A 23697-nucleotide genomic window follows, 5' to 3' on the forward strand; every position below is an offset into this window, starting at 1 on the left:
AACGCCCCGGAGTGCAAGCACCGTTGAATGTGGGAAACCCTACCTACACCGTCGGAGATCTTCGCTCAGTTCTTTGATGCAGAGGTTCTTCGTCTGCTGTGTAAGAACACCAATATGTATGCAGTTAAAAACCTTGAAAAGGGAAAACTATTTGCCTGGACGGACATCAAAGCAGCGGAGTTCCTGCAGAACATAGGGCTGTTGTTATACATGCATGTGCTGAACCTGCCCACCATCTCAAACTTCTGGCGGGAAAACTGCATGTTCCACCGCATGGCCTTCCCTGCCACCATTATGTCCCGGGACCGCTTCATGGCCATTTCAGCCAATGTCCACATGAGTGACCCCAATGAGGACATTGTAAATGACAGAAAGAAGGGGACAGACGAATATGACCCCCCCCCCCCCCCCCCCCCGGGTCAGACCTCTGCTGGAGCTTATACGGACCTGCTGCATGGCCGTCGGCCGTATATCACCCGAAGCAGCACATTGCTGTGGATGAAAGGATGGCAAAGGCAAGGCTGGCCATCAAACAGTATATGAATGCTAAGCCCACAAAGTGGGGCCTAACATTTTTGGTGCTAGCGGACGTCAACGGCTACACGATAGACTTCTACACCGGCAAATCCACCAATGCAACAGGGAAGGGGCTGTCCTACGACATTGTGGCGACACTCATAAATAAGGCCTACCTGGGGACTGGCTATATTGTCTACACCGATCATTTTTACACCAGTCCCCTCCTCTATCGTCACCTGGGCCAGCAGGGATTTGGGGCCTGTGGTACCTACAGCCAGGGACGTATTGGAGTGCCTGCCACCCTGGAAAATGCTCTGAGCAAGAGGTCCCCAAGAGGTTCCATCCGGTGGATCAGAGACGGGGACCTCTTGTTCATCAAGTGGATGGACACCAGGGAGGTGTCTATGTGCACCAACATCTACCCCGTTTACAGTGGTGACACCGTGCAGCGCTGGAAGAAGACAGGTATTGATATTGTGCCTACTGTAATATGATTTTTTTTCATGTGGATCATTATGTGTGCTGTGCTGCAACTAACCTGTCTGTCTGTCTATCTATCTATCTATATCTATCTAGGTGACGGGCACCAGAAGGTCCAAGTCCCCAGACCCAACATGTACTACAACAAGTAGTAGAGTGGACACCTCCGATCAGATGCTGGGGACCCGCTCGGTCCACAGAAAGACCAGGAGGTGGCCCATCACCGTGTTCCAGCACCTCCTAGACGTTGCGGTCACAAATAGTTTCATCATACACAAAGACATTATGCTTCAGCCAGCACCAGCTCTGTAAGCACTGAAATTCTACTCCGTATTCTATCTGCCTCCATGGAATACATATAGGCTCCAGTAGTGATGCATCAGGGCAGTTTCATCCTGTGTGTGCTACAGTCCAGACTTTTGATAAATTTTCTTACAATGTGCACCAGCCTTGAGCGCAGTTTGTGTATATTACAGATCAACAGTGATATAATTGATTCATTGCACTACTCGTTACTGGGAATGGGAAAGTAGTTATTACTGTAACGCGTTACTGCCCAACACTGGATTCATTGGAGAGATATTCATTCTCAAATTTAGACAATGATTTTTCCTGTTGTCAGTTTGTAGATATTAAAGTAAGCAACTGTAATATTTCTTAAATTTTTTTTCAATACCTTTCATGTCATGCGACCCAGAAGTCTCAAACCAACTTTCTTCTGGTCATATGCATAACATTTACAACAGATTATTTTTCAAAATTTACCTTTGTGAATTTTAAACTAATATTTCTTAGTCGTTTCTGAAACATGTGATCCGGAGGCCATAAACTAACTTTAATGTCTTTGTAGACATTATTCCTATACATTTTTACATTGTATCCATTTTTCACATTTTCACATGAGATCCGGTACAAGAATCTAGTTCGTTGGTTGACTTTTTTTTATTACATTGGATGCCATTTTGTCACAGGAAAGATTAGCCTCTAGGATGGAACCCAGGTAGGTTTGATTGATTGATTGATTGAAAACTTTATTAACAGATTGCAGAATGGGTACAATACAGTACAGCTCAATACACACAATTGTTAAGGGGATGCAGACCAGAGAAAGACTTTCGTCTTGTTTACATCAGGGTCCCCCATTTTCAATTCATCAGGACATATATGACATACATGACATACAGATAGTCAGTACTGCTACATCTATACATTTATGACATACCAGATTTGCAAATACAGTACTGTTTGTGATACAGAAGGAGTCAAGAAAAGGGAGTATATACATTTGACGTAGAAACTGTACATTGGAGGAGGTTGGGTGGGGGGGGGTTGGGTACACTGGGATATTGACAACCATACTGGGTAATCTACATTGGAGGTGGTTGGGGGGGGGGGGCACACTGTATAAACAAGCAAAACTGTACATTGAGGGGGGGGGGGGGAGACACTGTACAATCAAACAAAATTGTACATTGGACTATTGACAAAACCATACTAGGTAAATGACTGTACATTGGAGGGGGTTGGGTTAGGATATTTACAGGGGCCAGTGTTGAATTGCAGTCTCCCGTAGGTGTCCCTTGAGCAGGCCTGTACAGTGCGGCACGTGCTACAGCAACAGCGGTCTGTGCGATGAATGGATTTACTTCACTAGCACTGGTGCGATAGGGATTCGGTTCATATAGATACTCTTATTTTGAAAATCCTGTAGCGGGTCTCATTTCTGCCCACTCGCAGCTCCAGCTATAATAACTAGGCTCGACAGCTAGCAACATTCAGGTGCATATGATACTCTTATTTTGAAAAAACTCCGTGACAACTCGACGAGTCATATCCGCCCTATCCGTGCTTGCAAGCAGAGCAGCGTGTTGGTGCGCACTGCTGCTGCACAGCAGTGCGCCTACACGTCCCGAAATAAGTCCGTGGTGTTTTTTTCTTTCTCGCAACGGGTCAAATGCATCTACATGCTTTGCACCGTCGCCATTCCTTTATGCGCACATCGCCCGAAATTAACGTTTATGTACCATTACAATCACTACAACGTTAGCAAGCTAACAAGCTAATCCTGATCACAGGCAGAGCCAGCAGACACAGTGTGGAAAGGGAAATGGGGGGGCACTCTCTCCCCTTCCCTGTGTGTGTGTGTGTGCGTGCGTGCGTTTGGAAAGACGATGAAGTCACTAGTCAGGACTCAGGACAGGAGTATATTATAGTAAACTGAGGATGGACAGATAATGTTGATATTCAAATATAAAAAAATCGAGAGGAGTGGAAGTTTGAAGACAGACTAGACTACAATATGATGCAGGGGTGGTGAGTTGAAACAGTGTGTGTGAATGAATGAATGTAAACTTTATTTAACAGATTGCAGAATGGGTACAGTACAGTACGGCTCAATACACACAATTGTTAAGGGGATGCAGACCAGAGAAAGACTTTTGTCTTGTTTACATCAGGGTCCCCCATTGTGTGTGTGTGTCCCAACCGACCCCACTTCTATGTTTCAATAAATTATTTGCATTTAAAACTATTAACGCTGACTCATTCCTTCAGTCCACTCAAAATTATGCTAATATTCCTTATGTTGTTTATGATATTAATTGAAAATAGCATATGAGAGTATTACTATTATAGTAATAATAACACATGGCGATATACTAAATGACAGCCAAACATGGCACTGCAACTAAATAACACAAATACAATAGGCACATTTGTGACTGTTACAAATATAACATGTTTTATACTTGTGCTACAAGATTTTGGCCTGTGCTACAAAACTATCAACCTCTGTAGCACCAGTGCTATGTGCAAAAAAAGTTAACGTACAGCCCTGCCCTTGAGAGAGGTTTTGAAAGTGGGTAGTGATCCACATTCCTTTACAGCTTTGGGTAGGGCGTTCCACATTGATGTGGCATAATTGCGAAACGTGTTTAGTCCCTTATTTGAGCCGAATCTGGGTTTAACATGATTTGTGGAGCTCCCTCTGGTGTTGTGATCGTGGTATTCACTGACCTTTGGGAAGTATTTTGACATGTACATGGGTACCTTGGTCGTGTAGTGCATCTTGTAGACCAGGCCCATTGCAAGTTGCTGTACTCTGTCGTCTACTCTAAGCCATCCTAGGTTGTCAAAGTGGGCAGGGGTGAGGTGGGTTCTAGGAGTAAGGTCAAGCAGTAGTCTGACCAGTTTGTTTTGAGATGTTTGTAATTTTGTTTTTAGCGCCTTTGAGGTGCTTTGGTACCATGAGGTGCAAGCATAGTCGTAGTACCCCTGAATGAGTGCTCCTGCCAGAGTCTTCAGGGTATTCTTGTTTACCAGAGAGGAGATCCGGTACAAGAATCGAGTTTGTTGGTTGACATTTTTTATTACATTGGATGCCATTTTGTCACAGGAGAGATTAGCCTCTAGGATGGAACCCAGGTAGGTAATTTCATCTTTCCTTGTGACAATATTGTCACCCACTGTAACTGAGAAGCCGTCGGTCTTGCTGAGTTTGTTATTTGAACCGAAGAGAATGGACTCTGTTTTGCCCATGTGTAATGATAGTTTGTTATCAGCGAGCCATATGCAGATTCTGCCTAGTTCCGAGCTGAGGGTTTTTTCAACCTGTAACTTGTTCTTGTCAGAGACCAGCAGGGCTGAGTCGTCCGCAAACAGGAACAAGTTGCAGTCACAAGCTGACGACATGTCATTTGCATAAATTAGGAACAGTAGCGGTCCTAGTATGCTTCCTTGTGGAACACCACAGCTCACTGTGAGGGGGGGGGATAGGGTACCGTTTACCTCCACCATCTGTTCCCTCCCCTCAAGGTAGGATTGCATCCAGCCCATGTGTAATGATAGTTTGTTATCAGCGAGCCATATGCAGATTCTGCCTAGTTCCGAGCGGAGGGTTTTTTCAACCTGCAACTTGTTCTCGTCAGAGACCAGCGTCACCTGTCATCTCTCTCTAAAATGTCCGTGGCTGAAACTCCGAGTGCGCTCAGAACTTTAGGTGTGGAGCAGAGTTTTGATTGATTGAATATTTTATTAACAGATTGCAGAATTGGTACAATACAGTACAGCTCAATATACACAGGTATATACAGAGGTGGCGTCTGTGTGTATATTCACAAAGATACCAAATTCATCAACCGTACTGACCTTAACCATGACTAGATTGAAATCTTATTTGAAAGGGCGAAATCAGTACTAGTAGGCACAATCTATAGACCGCCAGAACACAGTGGCTTCTATGACACACTTGATGGGTGTTTAGCTGGGGTGGAGGGCGTAGAAAAAATTCTTATTGGGGACTGGAACACGGACATGCTACGTAAAGCAGCACCCGTCTTCAAGGCCTTCAGTAGGTTTTGTGATCTACATGGCCTCAGCCAGCTAATCACTCAACCCACAAGGGTATGTGAATCAACTCAGACTACCATTGACCTCATCCTGACCTCTGACAAGTCCAAGATCTCCAATAAAGGGGTTATAGCATGCAGGTTAAGTGATCATTATATGATATTCTGTACCCGCAAAAAGCTAAAGCAAAAGGCTGGCTGTCACAAAACAGTCACATCTAGAGACATCACAACCTTGAACTGGAGAGCCTGGACTGGTCAGATGAGCTCAATGGTACACTGGTTGAAGAAACATGGCATGGCTTCAAAACCAAATTTTCAACAATACTAAACAACATGGCCCCCCTAAGAACTACCAGGGTAAAAAATCGCGCTGAGCCGTGGATGCACACTGAAATACTGACCGCTATGAAAGCCAGAGACAAAAAATGCTCAGAGTTTCGTAAAAGTCAGTCAAAGCTTACCAAAAGCATGAGCAGTGAACTCCAAGCCAACGTGACTGAACTCAAACTAGAAAGAAACAGACTAAGAAATGACGTAAACTCCATGATCAAAACTGCTAAAAAAAAATTCCATCAATGACAAAACTGAGGAAAACAAAAAGAAACCATGTGAACTTTGGAAATTACTCAATAATCAACTAGGCTGCAGTAAAAAAAAAAACTTAAAACCAGGTTCTCAAACGGCGGCTACGTGGCGTAGTGGGCAAGGCGCTCGCCACGAATGAGGAGACCCTGGGCTCGCCTGTTCGAGCCCAGCGCTCCACATTGCTTTCAGTTTAGCTGGTCGTTCATACTAATACACATTGGCCGTATTAGGGGGTGGGAAACTGATGGGTGGGGATCGGGCGTTGTGGACAGCGACTCCTACAGGTCGGTTGGTGCGCCTGCGCAGTAGAATCAGGAAGTGTCGGGGGCAGCGTGAGCCTCCCACGCGTTACTCCTCGCCACTGAGAGATCGAGCTGCGCAGGTGAAAAGATGCGACTGCTGTTACCTCCGGAGTACCGGAGGGGACTTGTGCTATGTATGACTTAGTCCACATTGCAGCCGGCTTGTGGGAGGCAGGAAACAGCGTTCGTGACAGGGGAGGGTTGAATTGGATGATACGAAATTGGGATGGGAGAAAATATAGAAAGATGGGAGAAAGTGGATAAAAAAAGTTTTCGCCCTATTTTAAATTTTTTTTTTTTAAACCTACTGTAGAGGGCCTAAACTTAACCAGTTGGAAACCAAGCGTACAGTAATAAAATTAGCAATCAATCAATCAATCAACTCAATAGGCCATCCTCGCCCCCCGGTACCTGTCTGATCTCCTCCACCAGTACACTCCATCCCGGAACCTACGATCCTCTGATCTAGGTCTCCTCTCCATCCCTCGCACCAGGTTACGGACTTTTGGGGACAGAGCCTTCAGCGTGGCGTCCCCTACCCTCTGGAACTCTCTCCCCCCCGAAATCCGCAACGCCCCAACCCTGGACACCTTCAAATCCGCTCTAAAAACACACCTCTTCACCAAGGCTTTCCCCATCAGTTAGTTTTAGATTAAATTAGGTCCATTATCCCCTACTTTCCCTCATCCCCTCTTCCCCCTCCCCCCCTACTTTCCTTGCCCTATTTTTTGTCCTGATTGTAAAGCGACCTTGGGTTCTATGAAAGGCGCTATATAAATTTGATTTATTATATTATTATTATGCTCACTTAGAACAGTGCAGCACCCAGCTCTCTCTCAGTCTGACTATCCCCCGCGTTGCAGACAGGAGTGTGTGTGTGTGTGCGTGTGCTTGGGGTGGGTGGAGACTGAGCCAGCGTCGGACAGTGTGAGAGTGAGGGCTGCAGTCAGAGAGAAGGGAAAAGAAATTGAAAAGAAAATTGCAAATTAATCAATCAATCAATCCGCGATTTTTCTTTTGTTACACAATGATTCAAGACCCATCAATTACATCATCCAACATTGTTTAAAGGACTAAGACATTCGCTGTGACAGAATCGCTTGATATTTAGTCGTTTAGTCGTTATCAACATATCCATTTGTTAAATTATTGTCCGGCATCTTGTGATCCGGCGGAGTGATGTGATTCGGTTGTGGGCGGGTCCTGGGCCAGCAGCGTAGAATTGTGAAGAATAAACACGTGTAAAATGACTGTTTCAGCCAATCCGAATCGAGAAATTTGCATGCCGTTGTATAAAAGCCATTACAACACGTGCAGTCGTGAGAATTAGACGATGCCTAGGGGGGTCTAACGACCACCCCTAGGCATGGTCTAATTCTCACAACCCACTCCTGCGCGTGATATAATGCTTTAATAATGCTGCACGTGCTGCAATATACATGCTGCACCCCAACTCTGGAACACCCTCCCTCTGACCATCACTCTCCACCTTCAAATTCCGTCTCAAAACCTACCTGTTCTCCCTCGGATTTTTTTTTATCCACTTTTTCTCCCATTTTCAATATTTTTTCTCCCATCCCAATTTCGTATCATCCAATTCAACCCTCCCCTGTCACGAACGCTGTTTCTTGCCTCCCACAAGCCGGCTGCAATGTGGACTAAGTCATACATAGCACAAGTCCCCTCCGGTACTTGAGGTAACAGCAGTCGCATCTTTTCACCTGCGCAGCTCGATCTCTCAGTGGCGAGGAGTAACGCGTGGGAGGCTCACGCTGCCCCCGACACTTCATGATTCTACTGCGCAGGCGCACCAACCGACCTGTAGGAGTCGCTGTCCACAACGCCCGATCCCCACCCATCAGTTTCCCACCCCCTAATACGGCCAATGTGTATTAGTACGGACGACCAGCTAAACTGAAAGCAAATGTGGAGCGCTGGGCTCGAACAGGCAAGCCCAGCGTCTCCAGATTTCGTGGCGAGTGCCTTGCCCACTACGCCACGTAGCCGCCCCCGTTCTCCCTAGGATTTAACCTTCCCTACCGATAACCACCCTCCTCCAACCTGACGCCCCCCTTTTCCCCTCTCCTACTGGCTCCTGCATTTCTGCTATCCGTTACTGTGGCTCTATGTTCCTGTGCATTGATATCGTTCTCTATGGTTCTTTGTTTTTCTTTTTGCCTACTGTCAGCGACTTCGGGTTATTGAGAAGCGCTTTATAAAATAAATGAATTATTATTATTATAAGAAGATCCTTTCTGGGAGTACGTAAGTTTATACAAAATGAAAATGAAAGCCACTGACCAACATGTTTCCACAAACATTCAACGATGGGGAAAAGGACAACAAGGAGTCTGAGTTGGAAATGATAAATTATATTTATTTCGAAAAGTGTGGATTGAATGGAGAGGGGGAAAAAAGGCCTGGATTGAAAAGACGGTTGGTGTGTGAGTGAGAGTGAGTGAGTGAGCGTGTATCAGTGTCACTGTGAGCCCATGATGCTGGATACACCTGTAGAGAAGAAAGGAGGAGATGTAAAGAGAGAAGGGTAGAGAACAGTGAGAGAATTAAAGGACAAGTTCAGAATCTTGTACTCTTAGCCCCGTTTCCCACTCGCCAATGATGCGGTTCTTTCTCAGCACAATCTGCTCTCCATATTGGATATACCCACAATCCTGGCTAAATTAGCCAGAAAACAAATGACAAGTAACCGAGCCACTCTTCAGTCTGATGCACGAGCCCCGAGATCAACGCCGAAAGCTAATCCACTAAAGAGCGAGACTCGTTATACTATGCATGGTTGTGCCTGGAAACAAACAGACATTTACGTTTAGTACTGTACAAAAAGTCAGCAGGAAGGGTACAACTCTGGCAGCTAAGGGTCAGTAAGAGCGGAAAATTGGGTGGGTTTCGGCTGTGGGAAGTTAAGACATTTTGCCTTTAACAAATACTGCAACCTCCTGCGATTTGGATATTGCACAAAAGGCCATATTGCAATTTGGATCAAATTTCAATTAATTGATCAGCCTTAATATTAACCATGCTTCTTGTGTTATCTTATGCCATGTGACCTAGATGTCTCAAACCAAGTTTCATCTAGTCATAGGCATCAAATCTACAACTGATATCTTTTCAAAATGTACCTGTGATCCAGAGGCCGTAAATAAACTTTAATGTCTTTGAAGACATTATTGCTTAAATAATGCATCTATTTTTCACGTTTTCCCATTGTACATTTTAAAGGATTATTTCTTCAAAATTATTATAAATTATTGCTCAAATATACCCCGCCCCCCCCATATTTCCCTTTGTAAATTCTAAAGGAATATTTCTTCAAAATAAAAACGAATAATTTCATGAGCTCCATTGGGAAAAACATGTCATTCATCAGTGAGAACCATTACTCACTCTCGAAATCAATCTTCTCCACGATGTTCTTGGGTTTGACACTCTCCTCCTGGTTGAAGATGAAGATCTGTCCGTCCGCATTCTCTGCCCAGCCATACTTGCTCATCCACACCTTCACTTGTGTGTCTGAAGAGGGGGAGAGACGGTGAGGAGACAGGGAGAGACAGTGAGGAGTAGGGATGGGCGTGAGTAATCGATTACTCGTAGCTATGAAAAAAATAAAAAATAAAATTGTAATTTAATTTTTTACATATCTTTTCACATGTATGTGTAAGATTATAACTGTTTGTTGGTTTCCTTAACACATTAACTGCAACGGAGTTTGCCCGTCTCATACCACCACTCTAAGCCTATGGAGATGTTTACCTTCTTTGCAGGGCTATAACTTTTTTTATTGTATTGCTAAATTGACATTACTATGGCCGATTCAACATCGATTATCTATCGTTCAGGATGTAGGAACGTTATACTTTTTCATTCATAGATTCATACGAAAATACCATCTAGAACAGGGGTCTCAAACTCGCGGGCCATTTGCGGCCCGCAGGATGATATTTTGCGGCCCCCTACTTGACATCAAAGTTTAGTGTTAGTGCTGCCCACGCGCAACCTTTTGCCGACCCGTTGCGCAAGTTGGGCGTTTTATTTATTTTATCACTTGTAGGCTACCATAGCGCAGGCTCATGGCAGCAACGTTAGTGGTTGAAACGTAATTCGGAGTGATACCAAGTGGAAGGAAATATATCCTGTCATCAGTGCGTATAGCAGGTATCCTCGAAATTCTCCCCCATCTCCTCTGCAAGCTCCTGTCCGGCTGCACTGCTCCAACTGTCTGTCTGTCTAGTACTGCTTTGGTCCAATCATATTCAGCGTCCCGTCACCATTTCCCCCCCCCCCCCCCACCCACAGTCTGCGAATCAGAGGCAGAGTAGGGCGGGTCTTCACGGAATGCGTGTCATCTCTTTCAACGGGTCGGAGTCAGAGCGAGAGTTGACAGCGCATCTACAGTAGTCTAATCTGCAGGTACTGAGCACAATGTGCCAAGAAACGGTAGCTCTTGTGAAGAGTGGCAATTTGAAACGCCAATACAAAACAAAACAGTTATTTTGATGCAACCTTTCAGCACTAAGAACCACAAAAATAAATGGAATGAAATCATCATATCAAGCTGCAAGCAGAATTATTGTTAAAGTTATGTCACAACGATAAAAAGCAACCAAGTCCTCACTCGGTGGCATGGGTGTTGGCCATTCTCTGATGCATACATAATAAAATAATGTATGACTGAAGTGATGGAGACCATGTTTGAAAGCAAACAAAAGCAAATCCTCCTCAGATAGCACAGCAACCAGAATAACTGAAATACTGGCTGATGATTTCATTAAACAGCTTTGTGATAGAATAAAAAAAATGCAGTGCATTTCCATAGCTGTGGATGAGTCCACTGACACCACTGAGAATGCTCAGTTGCTGGTGTTTGTGAGGTTTTATGATGAGGCAAAGGGGTAGTTTGTTGATGTATTAATACATTTTTGGAATACTTGAAACCCTTTTTTTGTGGAATATTTGATGCGGCCCAGCCTCACCCAGACTCTACCTCCAGCGGCCCCCAGGTAAATTGAGTTTGAGACCCCTGATCTAGAATATAAATATGTTTTTATCGTTTTCTGCGGTAATTCCTAGAACGTGAGTTATAGGCATAAACGCATATATAGATTATCAACTGTCTTTTGTTGCCAATACACGCTATATAAAAAATGTCAACTGTACATGATCCTAAACGTTATGACCAGGGAGCGAAATTAACTTTTTGACTCACCGGCCAGTGGCGGGTAGATGGGAAGAATCTACCCGCCAAGCATATTTCTTACCCGCCAACTTTTTTTTGATACATTTTTTTTTTCTTATTATTTTATATATATATTTTTTTTTAATAAAATATATATATTATATAATCATACTTGTGGTTGTGTTATCTGCGAGACATCGCCACCTCGCTGTCTGCAAACAGCTCCACTGTCTGTGTGTATACTCGAGTGGCCTCCAGCTCCAGCAAGGATTCTCCGGGGGTGCAGCTGGACCCTAAACGCTACATTCAGCATGCAAAAGAATTCTCCGGCGCTGCACCTGGACCCTAGTCAGCAGCCCTCACTCATGCGATGTAAACCAGGGACTCGAATACGCATGTTGTTGTCGTTATGTTGTAGGACATTGATGCCAAGAGCTATCTGTAGCTACTGCTGGATGGCGTTGGGACAACGCCTCAGTGAACTATTTAGTTTACTGCGACATTTCGTAGTGACTAGTTACCTAGCCAACGGAGGTATTATGCACTGGACTATTGCTGGAGGATTTGTTGATGTCGGGAGCTATCCGTAGCTAGCCGGCTGGATAACGTTACACAATGCCTCGTGTATTAAACTAAGTGAATAGTTGACTGGGTCATTTTGTAACGGTAGCTAACGTTATCTCACGAAGGTCCCACACTGACTAGACTAACGTCACGGTGAGGCAATAGCCTCTGTTTACATGCAGGCATACAGGGGTAGGAGCAGCAGTGCTAAGTGCTAACTAACGTCACAGTGACTCTGAGGCAATAGCCTCTGTTTACATGCAGCATACAGAAACAGGTGGGGAGGGGGTAGCAGCAGCAGTGCGCGGTGCGCGCTTCATGTCTGCTGAGACAGCGAGTGAGAACTCCGCTAAAGAATTTGATCATGATTTTCGGTTTTCACATGACTATTTGATTGAGCGCCACACGGCGCTCAGACGTCTCAGTGGGAGGCGCCAAACGTAAAAACTGAGCGCAAATGGCGGGTGGCGCTCTCTAATTTCGGTCCCTGGTTATGACTGATCATGCGCGGATGAACGGGGGGGGTAGTTTATAATTCCGTGATAGTCAGTAAATGCTTTATGTAGTATGGGTGATATATTGATCAGAGCAGTTTGCATTAATAATAATAATAATAAACAATCACGCTGAAAATGCCATCAGCGTCCTCTTACCGTTCGCCGATGAGACTGGAGGAAAAAGATCCCACTTATTTGACGTGGATCGCCTAGATCCATTTCCGGTTTGTATAATAAACGCCCAAATCATATCGATTCTTGAGTTATGGCAGCGATCCATATGTACGGACGTGTGTCTAGAGTCCCGCAACAATATGCGAGTGCCGGACGCATTTCCCCGGTACACGGAGATCACCAGAGATCCATTTCCGGTTGTAACTCGCCCGATCACCACCAGGCGGCAGTATTGAAGCGTTGCAGAGTTATGCAGGCTCCCACTGTATCAGCCGAGGCTGGGTGAGGGCATTCTGAATACCATGGCGAAAAAATTAAATATGATCTCAATAACGTCGTACGCCGTGGAATGGCAGAATTAGCATGACCTCGAAACACGTTGTACAACGTTTTTGGTGCAGGATGTGTTAAACATATATACGTGAATGAACAAAAATAAACGTTTTCTTCCCTTTGAGTAATACACGATCAATCAAGACAGGGAGACAGACGGTGAGGACGCAGGGAGACAGACGGTGAGGACGCAGGGAGACAGACGGTGAGGACGCAGGGAGACAGACGGTGAGGACGCAGGGAGACAGACGGTGAGGACGCAGGGAGACAGACGGTGAGGACGCAGGGAGACAGACGGTGAGGACGCAGGGAGACAGACGGTGAGGACGCAGGGAGACAGACGGTGAGGACGCAGGGAGACAGACGGTGAGGACGCAGGGAGACAGACGGTGAGGACGCAGGGAGACAGACGGTGAGGACGCAGGGAGACAGACGATGAGGACGCAGGGAGACAGACGGTGAGGACACAGGGAGACAGAAGGTGAGGACACAGGGAGACAGACGGTGAGGACACAGGGAGACAGACGGTGAGGACACAGGAAGACAGACGGTGAGGACACAGGGAGACAGACGGTGAGGACACAGGGAGACAGACGGTGAGGACGCAGGGAGACAGACGGTGAGGACGCAGGGAGACAGACGGTGAGGACGCAGGGAGACAGACGGTGAGGACGCAGGGAGACAGACGGTGAGGACGCAGGGAGACAGACGGTGAGGACGCAGGGAGACAGACGGTGAGGACGCAGGGAGACAGACTGTGAGGACGCAGGGAGACAGACGGTGAGGAGACAGCTGGTGAGGAGACAGGGAGACAGACAGTGAGGAGACAGGGAGACAGACGGTGAGGACGCTGCGGTGAGGAGACAGACAGTGAGGACACAGGGAGACAGACGGTGAGGAGACAGGGAGACAGACAGTGAGGACGCAGGGAGACAGACAATGAGGACGCTGCGGTGAGGAGACAGACAGTGAGGACACAGGGAGACAGACGGTGAGGAGACAGGGAGACAGACAGTGAGGACGCAGGGAGAGACAGTGAGGACACAGGGAGAGACAGTGAGGACACAGGGAGACAGACAGTGAGGACACAGGGAGACAGACGGTGAGGAGACAGGGGGAGAGACGGTGAGGAGACAGAGAGACAGACGGTGAGGAGACGGAGAGACAGACGGTGAGGACACAGACGGTGAGGACACGGAGACAGACGGTGAGGAGACAGGGAGACAGACGGTGAGGACACAGACGGTGAGGACACGGAGACAGACGGTGAGGAGACAGGGAGACAGACGGTGAGGACACAGACGGTGAGGACACGGAGACAGACGGTGAGGAGACAGGGAGACAGATGGTGAGGACACAGGGAGACAGACGGTGAGGACACAGGGAGACAGACGGTGAGGACGCAGGGAGACAGACGGTGAGGACGCAGGGAGACAGACGGTGAGGACGCAGGGAGACAGACGGTGAGGACGCAGGGAGACAGACGGTGAGGAGACAGAGAGACAGACGGTGAGGACGCAGGGAGACAGACGGTGAGGACGCAGGGAGACAGACGGTGAGGACGCAGGGAGACAGACGGTGAGGAGACAGGGAGACAGACGGTGAGGAGACAGCTGGTGAGGAGACAGGGAGACAGACGGTGAGGACGCAGGGAGACAGACGGTGAGGAGACAGGGAGACAGACGGTGAGGAGACAGCTGGTGAGGAGACATGGAGACAGACGGTGAGGACGCAGGGAGACAGACGGTGAGGACGCTGCGGTGAGGAGACAGACAGTGAGGACACAGGGAGACAGACGGTGAGGAGACAGGGAGACAGACAGTGAGGACGCAGGGAGACAGACAATGAGGACGCTGCGGTGAGGAGACAGACAGTGAGGACACAGGGAGACAGACGGTGAGGAGACAGGGAGACAGACAGTGAGGACGCAGGGAGAGACAGTGAGGACACAGGGAGACAGACAGTGAGGACACAGGGAGACAGACGGTGAGGAGACAGGGGGAGAGACGGTGAGGAGACAGAGAGACAGACTGTGAGGAGACGGAGAGACAGACGGTGAGGACACAGACGGTGAGGACACGGAGACAGACGGTGAGGAGACAGGGAGACAGACGGTGAGGACACAGACGGTGAGGACACGGAGACAGACGGTGAGGAGACAGGGAGACAGACGGTGAGGACACAGGGAGACAGACGGTGAGGACGCAGGGAGACAGACGGTGAGGACGCAGGGAGACAGACGGTGAGGACGCAGGGAGACAGACGGTGAGGATGCAGGGAGACAGACGGTGAGGACGCAGGGAGACAGACGGTGAGGACGCAGGGAGACAGACTGTGAGGAGACAGGGAGACAGACGGTGAGGAGACAGCTGGTGAGGAGACAGGGAGACAGACGGTGAGGAGACAGGGAGACAGACGGTGAGGACGCAGGGAGACAGACGGTGAGGACGCAGGGAGACAGACGGTGAGGACGCAGGGAGACAGACGGTGAGGACGCAGGGAGACAGACGGTGAGGACACAGGGAGACAGACGGTGAGGACACAGGGAGACAGACAGTGAGGAGACAGGGAGACAGACGGTGAGGAGACAGCTGGTGAGGAGACATGGAGACAGACGGTGAGGACGCAGGGAGACAGACGGTGACTGAGGACGCAGGGAGACAGACGGTGAGGATGCAGGGAGAGACAGTGAGGAGACATGGAGACAGAAGGTGAGGACACATGGAGACAGAAGGTGAGGACGCAGGGAGACAGATGGTGAGGAGAGAGACAGTGAGGACACATGGAGACAGAAGGTGAGGACACATGGAGACAGAAGGTGAGGACACATGGAGACAGAAGGTGAGGACGCATGGAGACAGAAGGTGAGGACGCATGGAGACAGAAGGTGAGGACGCAGGGAGACAGATGGTGAGGAGAGAGACAGTGAGGACACATGGAGACAGAAGGTGAGGACACATGGAGACAGAAGGTGAGGACACATGGAGACAGAAGGTGAGGACACATGGAGACAGATGGTGAGGAGAGAGACAGTGAGGACACATGGAGACAGAAGGTGAGGAAGCAGGGAGACAGAAGGTGAGGAGAGAGACAGTGAGGACACATGGAGACAGAAGGTGAGGACGCAGGGAGACAGACGGTGAGGAGAGAGACAGTGAGGACACATGGAGACAGAAGGTGAGGAGAGAGACGGTGAGGATGCAGGGAGAGACGGTGAGGACGCAGCAGAGGAATGTGGAAAGGTCACATGATCATGATGTTCATGTCTTCTTTGAAACACATCAGGAAAAAGTTATCCCTGCTTCACTATCTGAAAACATAACTTATTACAAATATGAGGCAATCGCAATTATGTGAGATAATTGCAATTAAGTCAGATAATTGCAATTATGTTGTATGACCATTGCATTATTTTCCACCTAAGGATTTCCCCTCTTCCATATAACTTTTATAACTTTCAATAAAAGCAAATATGTTTACAAACTGGTCAACCACTGGGTCGTAACTTTAGATTCAGATCAAGCTGCCTGTTGAAAGTAGCCTACATCTCAGTGCAGGAGGGGTCACAGAGAGGTCACATGCTGTTCTAGTTTGTGCACAAACCCTGTACTGGTTTCCCTGATGTTAAAATTGACCCATCTCAAACCCAGCCCTCTTTTCATGATCCTCCAATCACAACAGTTGCTTCCCTCGGACAGGGCAGCAACAGCTGTGATTGGAGGGGGGTTTGAGATCGGTCCATTGCAATGTAGCAGCACAGCGAGCAGCATGGTTTCTCTGGAATGGTTCTTACCCTGAGGATCCAGGAGAGGATCACAGACCCCCAGCATCTCAGCCAGTAACCGAAGTTCAATGTTCTGGTAGGTGATGCCCACCACATGGCAGATGACTAGAGAGAATGATGGATATAAATTACAATCAATGTTCAGAAAATCTGGGGATAATATCAATTAATTAGCCTTGGCTTGTACCTAATTGGAACAAGGTGTGTGATGGGGTTAAAATTGGGGACAAAATCTGAAACGGGTTGATGGATCTTTGTAAAATAATCCCAAGAAATGATTATTGAAACGCCTACTAAAGAAAGCTCAAAATGTAAATGAGATTATAGTGTCCAGTTAGGTTCATCAGGAGAAGGCTGTACTCACACTTGCGCACAGAGTCCTCGAAGCCAGTTATGCCGTCAATGAGCTCCCTGTTCTCTTCAAGACTCGTCTGTCGAGGAGTTTGACAAATAAGAGAGACACAATTAAAGAGGAGAAAGACACAAGTGGATATAGTGTAAGCCTGTAAGGCTGTGATCATATAGGACACCTTTTTGAACGGAAAAGCGACACTCCTGTGCACCTCGCGTTTGAGCGCAAGAAAAAGGTGTCTGATGTTTCTTAAGTGTTAACAGTTTGAAGGTTAAGGTTAAGAAATGCATGTGTGTTTTTAGGAGTGTCTTTGTGTATGTGTCGTACCCAGAAGCTCTGGAAGTGGCAGGTCTCCAGCAGGTCCCCCAGGTACAGGATCTGTCTGATGGGGCGTTCCTCTGTAGTCTGTTCCACTGTAGTCAAGGAAATTCACCCCAACCCCAAGATAGACCCCACTTCTACCACCTAACACAGCATGTCAGCCATGTCTTTTCTATATACCTATTCTATATCTATATCTGAATCTCCCAGACCAAGACATCTATCATTTTGTCAGTCATCCAATCACACACAGGCTTGCTGGTTTAAACTTGAATATCAGCAAATCCCTGTCCTTCTCTTTTTGCAGGCTTTCATTGGGTCCCCGGTTCGCATGCTTAACATTGTGTCACGAATAGCCCCGGGACGCATCAGCCAGATGTGTAGCCTGGCAAATGACCAGACTTTGAAACCATAACTACGAATGGGTAGGCTATATAGGACGACACGCCAAGAGACATCGACCTACCATGTACACAGCATGGGAAGGGGCATCTTTTTTTCATAATTCGTGAGCATGAAGGAGGTGATGGAAATTCCAAGGCTTTCCATAAACAAGCGCCACTATGACAACGCACCAGCGCCACCATGTTTAAAAATAAATATATAGAAACGGACGTATCATTGTCTAATAAGTGATTGCTGTCCTTTGTTCCTCTGTGCGTGTCTGTGTGTGTGTGGCTTGACATGACAGATCATTTGTAGGCATAAAAATGTATTTGCAAAGTGTGTTGCATGGTTTTTTATGTGTCTCATGGAGGAGAGTGTGTGACATGATAAAACACTACCTACATGTTAGCACTCGTCCTCCTGTATCCGACGTGTCATGAGACCTGTTGTCAAATATTTTTGTTCAGTTTGGAAGTGGTTGTCAGGTGTGCTCTCTTTAGCTGTGCTATTATTTCAGATCCACTGGCTGATCAGAGGGACATTTCTGGATAGATTCAAATGCGTGGATTAATTATTGCTTCTGAAATAAGAATACTTGAGCAACATTTTCAATATTTTGTGTTGTACAATCCATGACTTCTTATGTCAAATAAACATCTTGATCTGAGAATTTGTTTTGTTTCCTTAATCTTGAATTTTAAAACCAAGTAGCCACAATTTGACTTGTAGAATATTTTGCAATGGGCTAATACACATGGGTCTAGACAGATAAAAAAAAAAAAACAGATCTACACAAATGACCAATATTGGATAGAAAACCTTTTCACCGAAAGATGCCAATTTTGCATCACTATATTTGACGTCAGATTCTCAAACCTGATTTAAACAAGACTGTCATTAAACAGTGGGGACCGTCTCAAGAGTCAGGCAGAAGTACTTACATGTGCTTTCACTGGCAGTACATAATAGAACCTAGTCATACTGGCACCAAAAGGATACGTGTAACTTGTCAATCATGCACTTGCACAGAGTGAAGTCAGTGTGGGGCAGGTTAGTCAGGGCTTTCAACAGGATCTGGGATGTCACCTGGGTCTGGAAGTAGGCTGGATTGAACTGGTACCTGCAGGACAGATTATGATCAGAATGAGACCAATGCACTTTATTTAGCAAAATACATCGCTGAAGAACAGAACTTGAGAACTGCTAGGACTCTCTGGTGCAGCATGCTACTACGTTATGGACCGTGTATACTATTAGCACGATTATATACTTGTATACTACTGACTGATGATGGAATCCATGCATGCACTACTATTATCACTAGTATGTTCATCATCATTACTATTGCGATTATTACTAGGGATGCACCGAAATTTCGGCACGAAAGTTTTCGGCCGAAAATGGCAAAAAATGGCCTTTCGGCCGAAAGAGTTTTTTCACCGAAAATATATCACCGAAACAGAAACAACCTAACAACCTTGCGTGTTGTTGTGATGATGTCGCGCTGTCGGGAGTCGCGCTGTTTCTATGTAAACTCTGCGCGCAACGCGTCCAATAAATGCATCTTTAACATGCTTTTATATCCTTATTTACTATATGCCCGTCGCGGTAGGAGTGATCTAATATGCATATTATTCGTGTGTTGTTGTGATGATGTCGTGCTGTCGGGAGTCGCGCTGTTTCTATGTAAACTCTGCGCGCAACGTGTCCAATAAATGTGTCTTTAACATGCTTTTATATCCTTATTTACTATATGCCCGTTGCGGTTAATCACTGAGTGATCTAATATGCATATTATTCAGAGCGAGAGGGGGGGGGGATTGTGTTTCTCACATTGACGCCGTCTGTCTGTCGCGCGTCTACTGTGCCGAGTCAAGCGAGCACATTCAGCTGGGAACTAGAAAGGTGCGCTCAGTAGAGCACAGATGTCTAGCTGCGGCAGCCAGAGAAAAGATGGAATTAATGTACTGTATGCATTCAGAAGTGCTGAATAAATGTTTTATGGACCCATAATAGTGATTATTTATTATTTAAGTTAAGTTTAGCCATAATCATATATTTTTCCATAATCATAATGTTCCACAACATTGGTAAAAAAAAATCTATTCCATGAATCATTTTCGGCCTTTCGGCCAACTGTTTTCTATTTTCGGTATCGGTTTCGGCCAAGAATTTCCCATTCGGTGCATCCCTAATTATTACCTCTTCTGCCTCTACCTCCCCTCCTCCATGCTGCTATGACACTTGACTTGATGTCATCTACAACTTGTAAAGGAACTGGCCTCGCCAAAAATAGAAATGTTAACCATCCAGCTACAAGCACTAATGATTTAAATGGGAACTATCTTATAAATGGCCTTTTCCTGTGGTTTGCATTGGTTTCTAGCAATGTGGGGTTGTACCAACACTGACTTGGATGTGAAATCTCTAGCTACTCACGTTTCTTCAATTCAGCTCAGACAAGAACCTCCCCCACTGAACCAAGCCATTCAGAATTGACTCGCTATCCTACGTTGTAACGAAGCAAGACGCTGATCTGCATATCTCAGCTCCCTCTGTGGTTGTAGCCACCGCCCACAATCAACAATTCACTCAACAACGGAGCGAGTCGAAATAATGCGAAAGCGGTTTCCCCGTCACTGACACTTCCTCAAACGGGTTGACGTGGCGCGGGTGCTGGTGGAGAGGGAGTGGGAGAGAGAGCGGGCGGGTGGGGAGAGACGGACGAGAGAGGCTCTCATACGGAGCATTTACACACTCCCGACTGCGTGTGTGTGGGGAAACGCATGCACGCTCTCGGAGCATCTCTCTTCTCTATCTATCTCTCGTTCTTTGCTCTCTCTCTGTCTGCACTTGAGTCACGTCGTCAACCTGTTGCAAAATATCATAGCGCACACATACACTCCCACACAACTTGAAGCCCTCGCTGTGGAATATCGATCTCTTCTTCCTCGTATTCGGGGTCACTCTCCGGATCGTAAATGTATGGTTGAGCCATATCGTTTGTGTATTAGTTTCACTTTGACGTTAGTTTGGCCATAGACTAGAGTAGTATGGGCGGAGCTATTTGCTATCGTGCAGGTGGGTGTCTGTCACTCAAATCGCATTGCGAGTATGGGCGGAGCCCAGCCAAAAACAGCTTGGTTTTTGTAAGGGGAGAAAATGCTGCTCTAGAGGACTTGTTTAGAAATAATAGAATTTTTTATTTTTTATAAACCTTACAGATGTGTTCCATAGACTCACAGGAATTGTGTAAAATTGCCCAAATAGTGAAAGAAATAGTAAGATAGTTCCCAAACGTTAAGAAATAATAACATAACTTCCAAATAATGACTGGTGGTTACTTGTCAAAGTGCCTGGAAAAGAACGCAAACGCATCAGCCACAGCCAAAATGCTACCAATGTTTTGCCAGTCGCTGGTGTTTATTTCCATTTTTGTTGTTGTTGCATGGTGTCGACAATCAGGTACATTAACATTAACTATTTAATCAGAGGCTAAACCTGCAGAAAAGCTCATAATTGCACGCAGCAGTTATATAGTACATGCAATGTTGATAGAAGCATCAAGACACAGCCAGGCAGCCAGATATGAACTTGTAACCAAGCCTAAACAGACTCACAATTTGAGGACAGCTAGGTTGGCCTCCAAGTCATAGGCATTCTCTTTGGCTTGTGTCCCCACGTAGCTTTCCAGTGTGGCCAGGTTTTCTGGGTTGTACCTGGGGAAAGAGACAGACCATTCATTATAATGTGTGGTGGGTGAATGGGCATAAAACTGTAGTTGAACTTACAAAACTACCTCGAGTTAACAAAGCGTGCATACAAGTATTTCTGCCAAGTAGTAACCGGCTGCATCTCGATCTATCCATCACAAATACCCCCCTCTCTCTCTGGGTTTGCATTGCAACCACTAACGTTAGGCCCATATACGTTAGAGTTCCATGTTTCTGCATATTATCCTTTGGAATAAATAGGCTAACCTACTCTTGTGCGACTACAATATTATCTACGTTAGCTGTGGGGAAGATCAATGGCAGAAGATGAGCGGCATCAAATAAGCAGCAGCAGCACAGCGCAAATGGCAACTGTCGAGAAAGTTGTTCCAGCAGACATCTGGATCCCCATCACCACAACAAACAAGCTAACTTATTTAGAAACGTTAGCGAATAACCAGTCAAAGTTGGTAACATAACGTTAACTGTTAGCGTTTACACTGAATTTGTCGGGTTTCGTTCTTCTCTCACTCGTGATAAATACGTCAGTTGACGAGAATATCACGACATGACAGTTTGCTAATCGCAAGGCTAGCCGTTGATGCTAGTAAGCAGGCTGTTTAGGCTACTAGCTAGCGCGAGCCAGAATGAATGACATTTCGATCAATTCGTTACCTATCAATTCCACGTAGGAGCTTCCCTACGTTCGCTCTCATCTGCTCGAAAGCTGACGCCATTGGGTCCAACCGTTTTATCCGTTTTTTTAAGTGAATATCCGAACAAAACCCACACGTGGATCTGGAAGCAGGCGAGGGACCGGGCGGAGGGATGGGACCGGAAAGGACGGAGAGGCGGACGGTAAAAGTTGACGGACCCAGAATCTCAACATTCTCGAAGACTCTCTGACGTCACGAGACCGCCGCCATCTTGGTATTGGGGAAACAAACGGATTTCAACCATCAAATGTATGCGTTGAGCTCCGTTTTTATTACATATTTGATCACATTCTTGTTCATTTCATAACATTTTCATATAATTTGTTTTGAAAATATTGAGGCCAACAATTTCACTATTTCGAAAGCCTTGAGCGCTAGAGATATATTTGGCTGTTATGAACCACCATCATATCAATCGTGCACTAACCTGCATTCGATATTTAGTGTGGAAATAAACATGATTAACAGACTCTTCAAACACCCACTCTTTTGAGTAAAATAATTGATAAAATATCACTTCCGCTCTCCCCATAGAAACTGCACGCAGTTCAATTGGTTCCTATCACGAGTTGGTTCCCATTCAAATACATTTATCTACCGCCCTCATCTGTTGGAAATAAATATACACAATCATGGCAACAACTGTGACGAAAACAAAACAAGAGTAGGTAAGCCTAACATTAGTTAAGCCAGACCATAGACTAGAAACCTACAAACTCCACCTCTCCTTAAAAAGATGCCCTCACCGCCGCCATATTTCCCCACCATCATCAATGACTTCAGCTGTAACCACCAAGCCCTCTTCACTGTGAACAAGCTCCTCAAGCCCCTTGTGCAGAATGATACCCTATCCACCTGAACAATGCAAGTCATTCCTCCCATTTTTTGCAGACATAATCACCACTATTGATAAATCACTGTCCCCTGTGCCTGACCCAGCAGCCTCTATTCCTGCACCTCTCTTCTCCATCCCTCTTGACCTCCCTACCCCCCCCCCCCCCCCCCCCAACTCCCTGTTCACCCCAGCTGCCCCCTCCCTCATCTCTAAACTCATCAGCTCATCCAAACCCACAACCTGCTCCCTTGGCCAGTTGGCCTCCTCCTGCTCCTATCGAAGGCACTGCACTCAGCTGGCTCCAGTTGGTAGGGTAGGTTACCTAGGCTAATCAGCATCCGCATCATCATCATCTTCATCATCATCATCGCCATCATCTAAGGTCTGTGTGTCATACTGTATTGCTAGTTGTGAATAAGTTGTGAATTATTCTACCACTTTATTCCTCCATCATGGCAGTGCGGGGGGGCGGGGGGGGGGGGGGGCTTAAAACAGTTCAACACTGTTTGATGAACAATGTTACTTACTCTTAGTTGTACCCTTCCTGCTGACCTGTTGTACAGAACTTGTAAGTCACTTTGGATAAAAGTGT

The 23697-nt window shown here is 46.3% G+C and overlaps 1 protein-coding gene across 1 annotated transcript; it reads right to left on the minus strand.

The window, feature by feature from the left end:
* Positions 1–8591: 8591 nt before the first annotated feature.
* eif3k (eukaryotic translation initiation factor 3, subunit K) lies at positions 8592–22389 on the minus strand. Its single transcript, XM_084314238.1, has 8 exons — positions 22230–22389; positions 21462–21560; positions 18841–18961; positions 17461–17538; positions 17146–17212; positions 16791–16886; positions 9641–9766; positions 8592–8743 (listed from the first exon to the last, which is right to left on the minus strand). The coding sequence occupies exons 1-8, from the start codon at positions 22289–22291 to the stop codon at positions 8715–8717; spliced, it is 678 nt and encodes a 225-aa protein (XP_084170364.1). The 5' UTR covers positions 22292–22389; the 3' UTR covers positions 8592–8714.
* Positions 22390–23697: the final 1308 nt, after the last annotated feature.

Source organism: Notolepis coatsorum (assembly GCF_963971535.1).
Source record: "Notolepis coatsorum genome assembly, chromosome: 1".
NCBI classification, from domain to species: Eukaryota; Metazoa; Chordata; class Actinopteri; order Aulopiformes; family Paralepididae; genus Notolepis; species Notolepis coatsorum.

Excerpts from the sequence above, each read along its gene's own strand:
- eif3k (XM_084314238.1), bottom strand. The coding sequence starts at position 22,291 with ATGGCGTCAGCTTTCGAGCAGATGAGAGCGAACGTAGGGAAGCTCCTA. Across the intron at positions 18,962-21,461 it reads AACCTAGCTGTCCTCAAATT|GTACCAGTTCAATCCAGCCT; the intron begins GTGAGTCTGTTT and ends TCTGTCCTGCAG. Across the intron at positions 8,744-9,640 it reads GGAGAAGATTGATTTCGAGA|GTGTATCCAGCATCATGGGC; the intron begins GTGAGTAATGGT and ends TCTTCTCTACAG.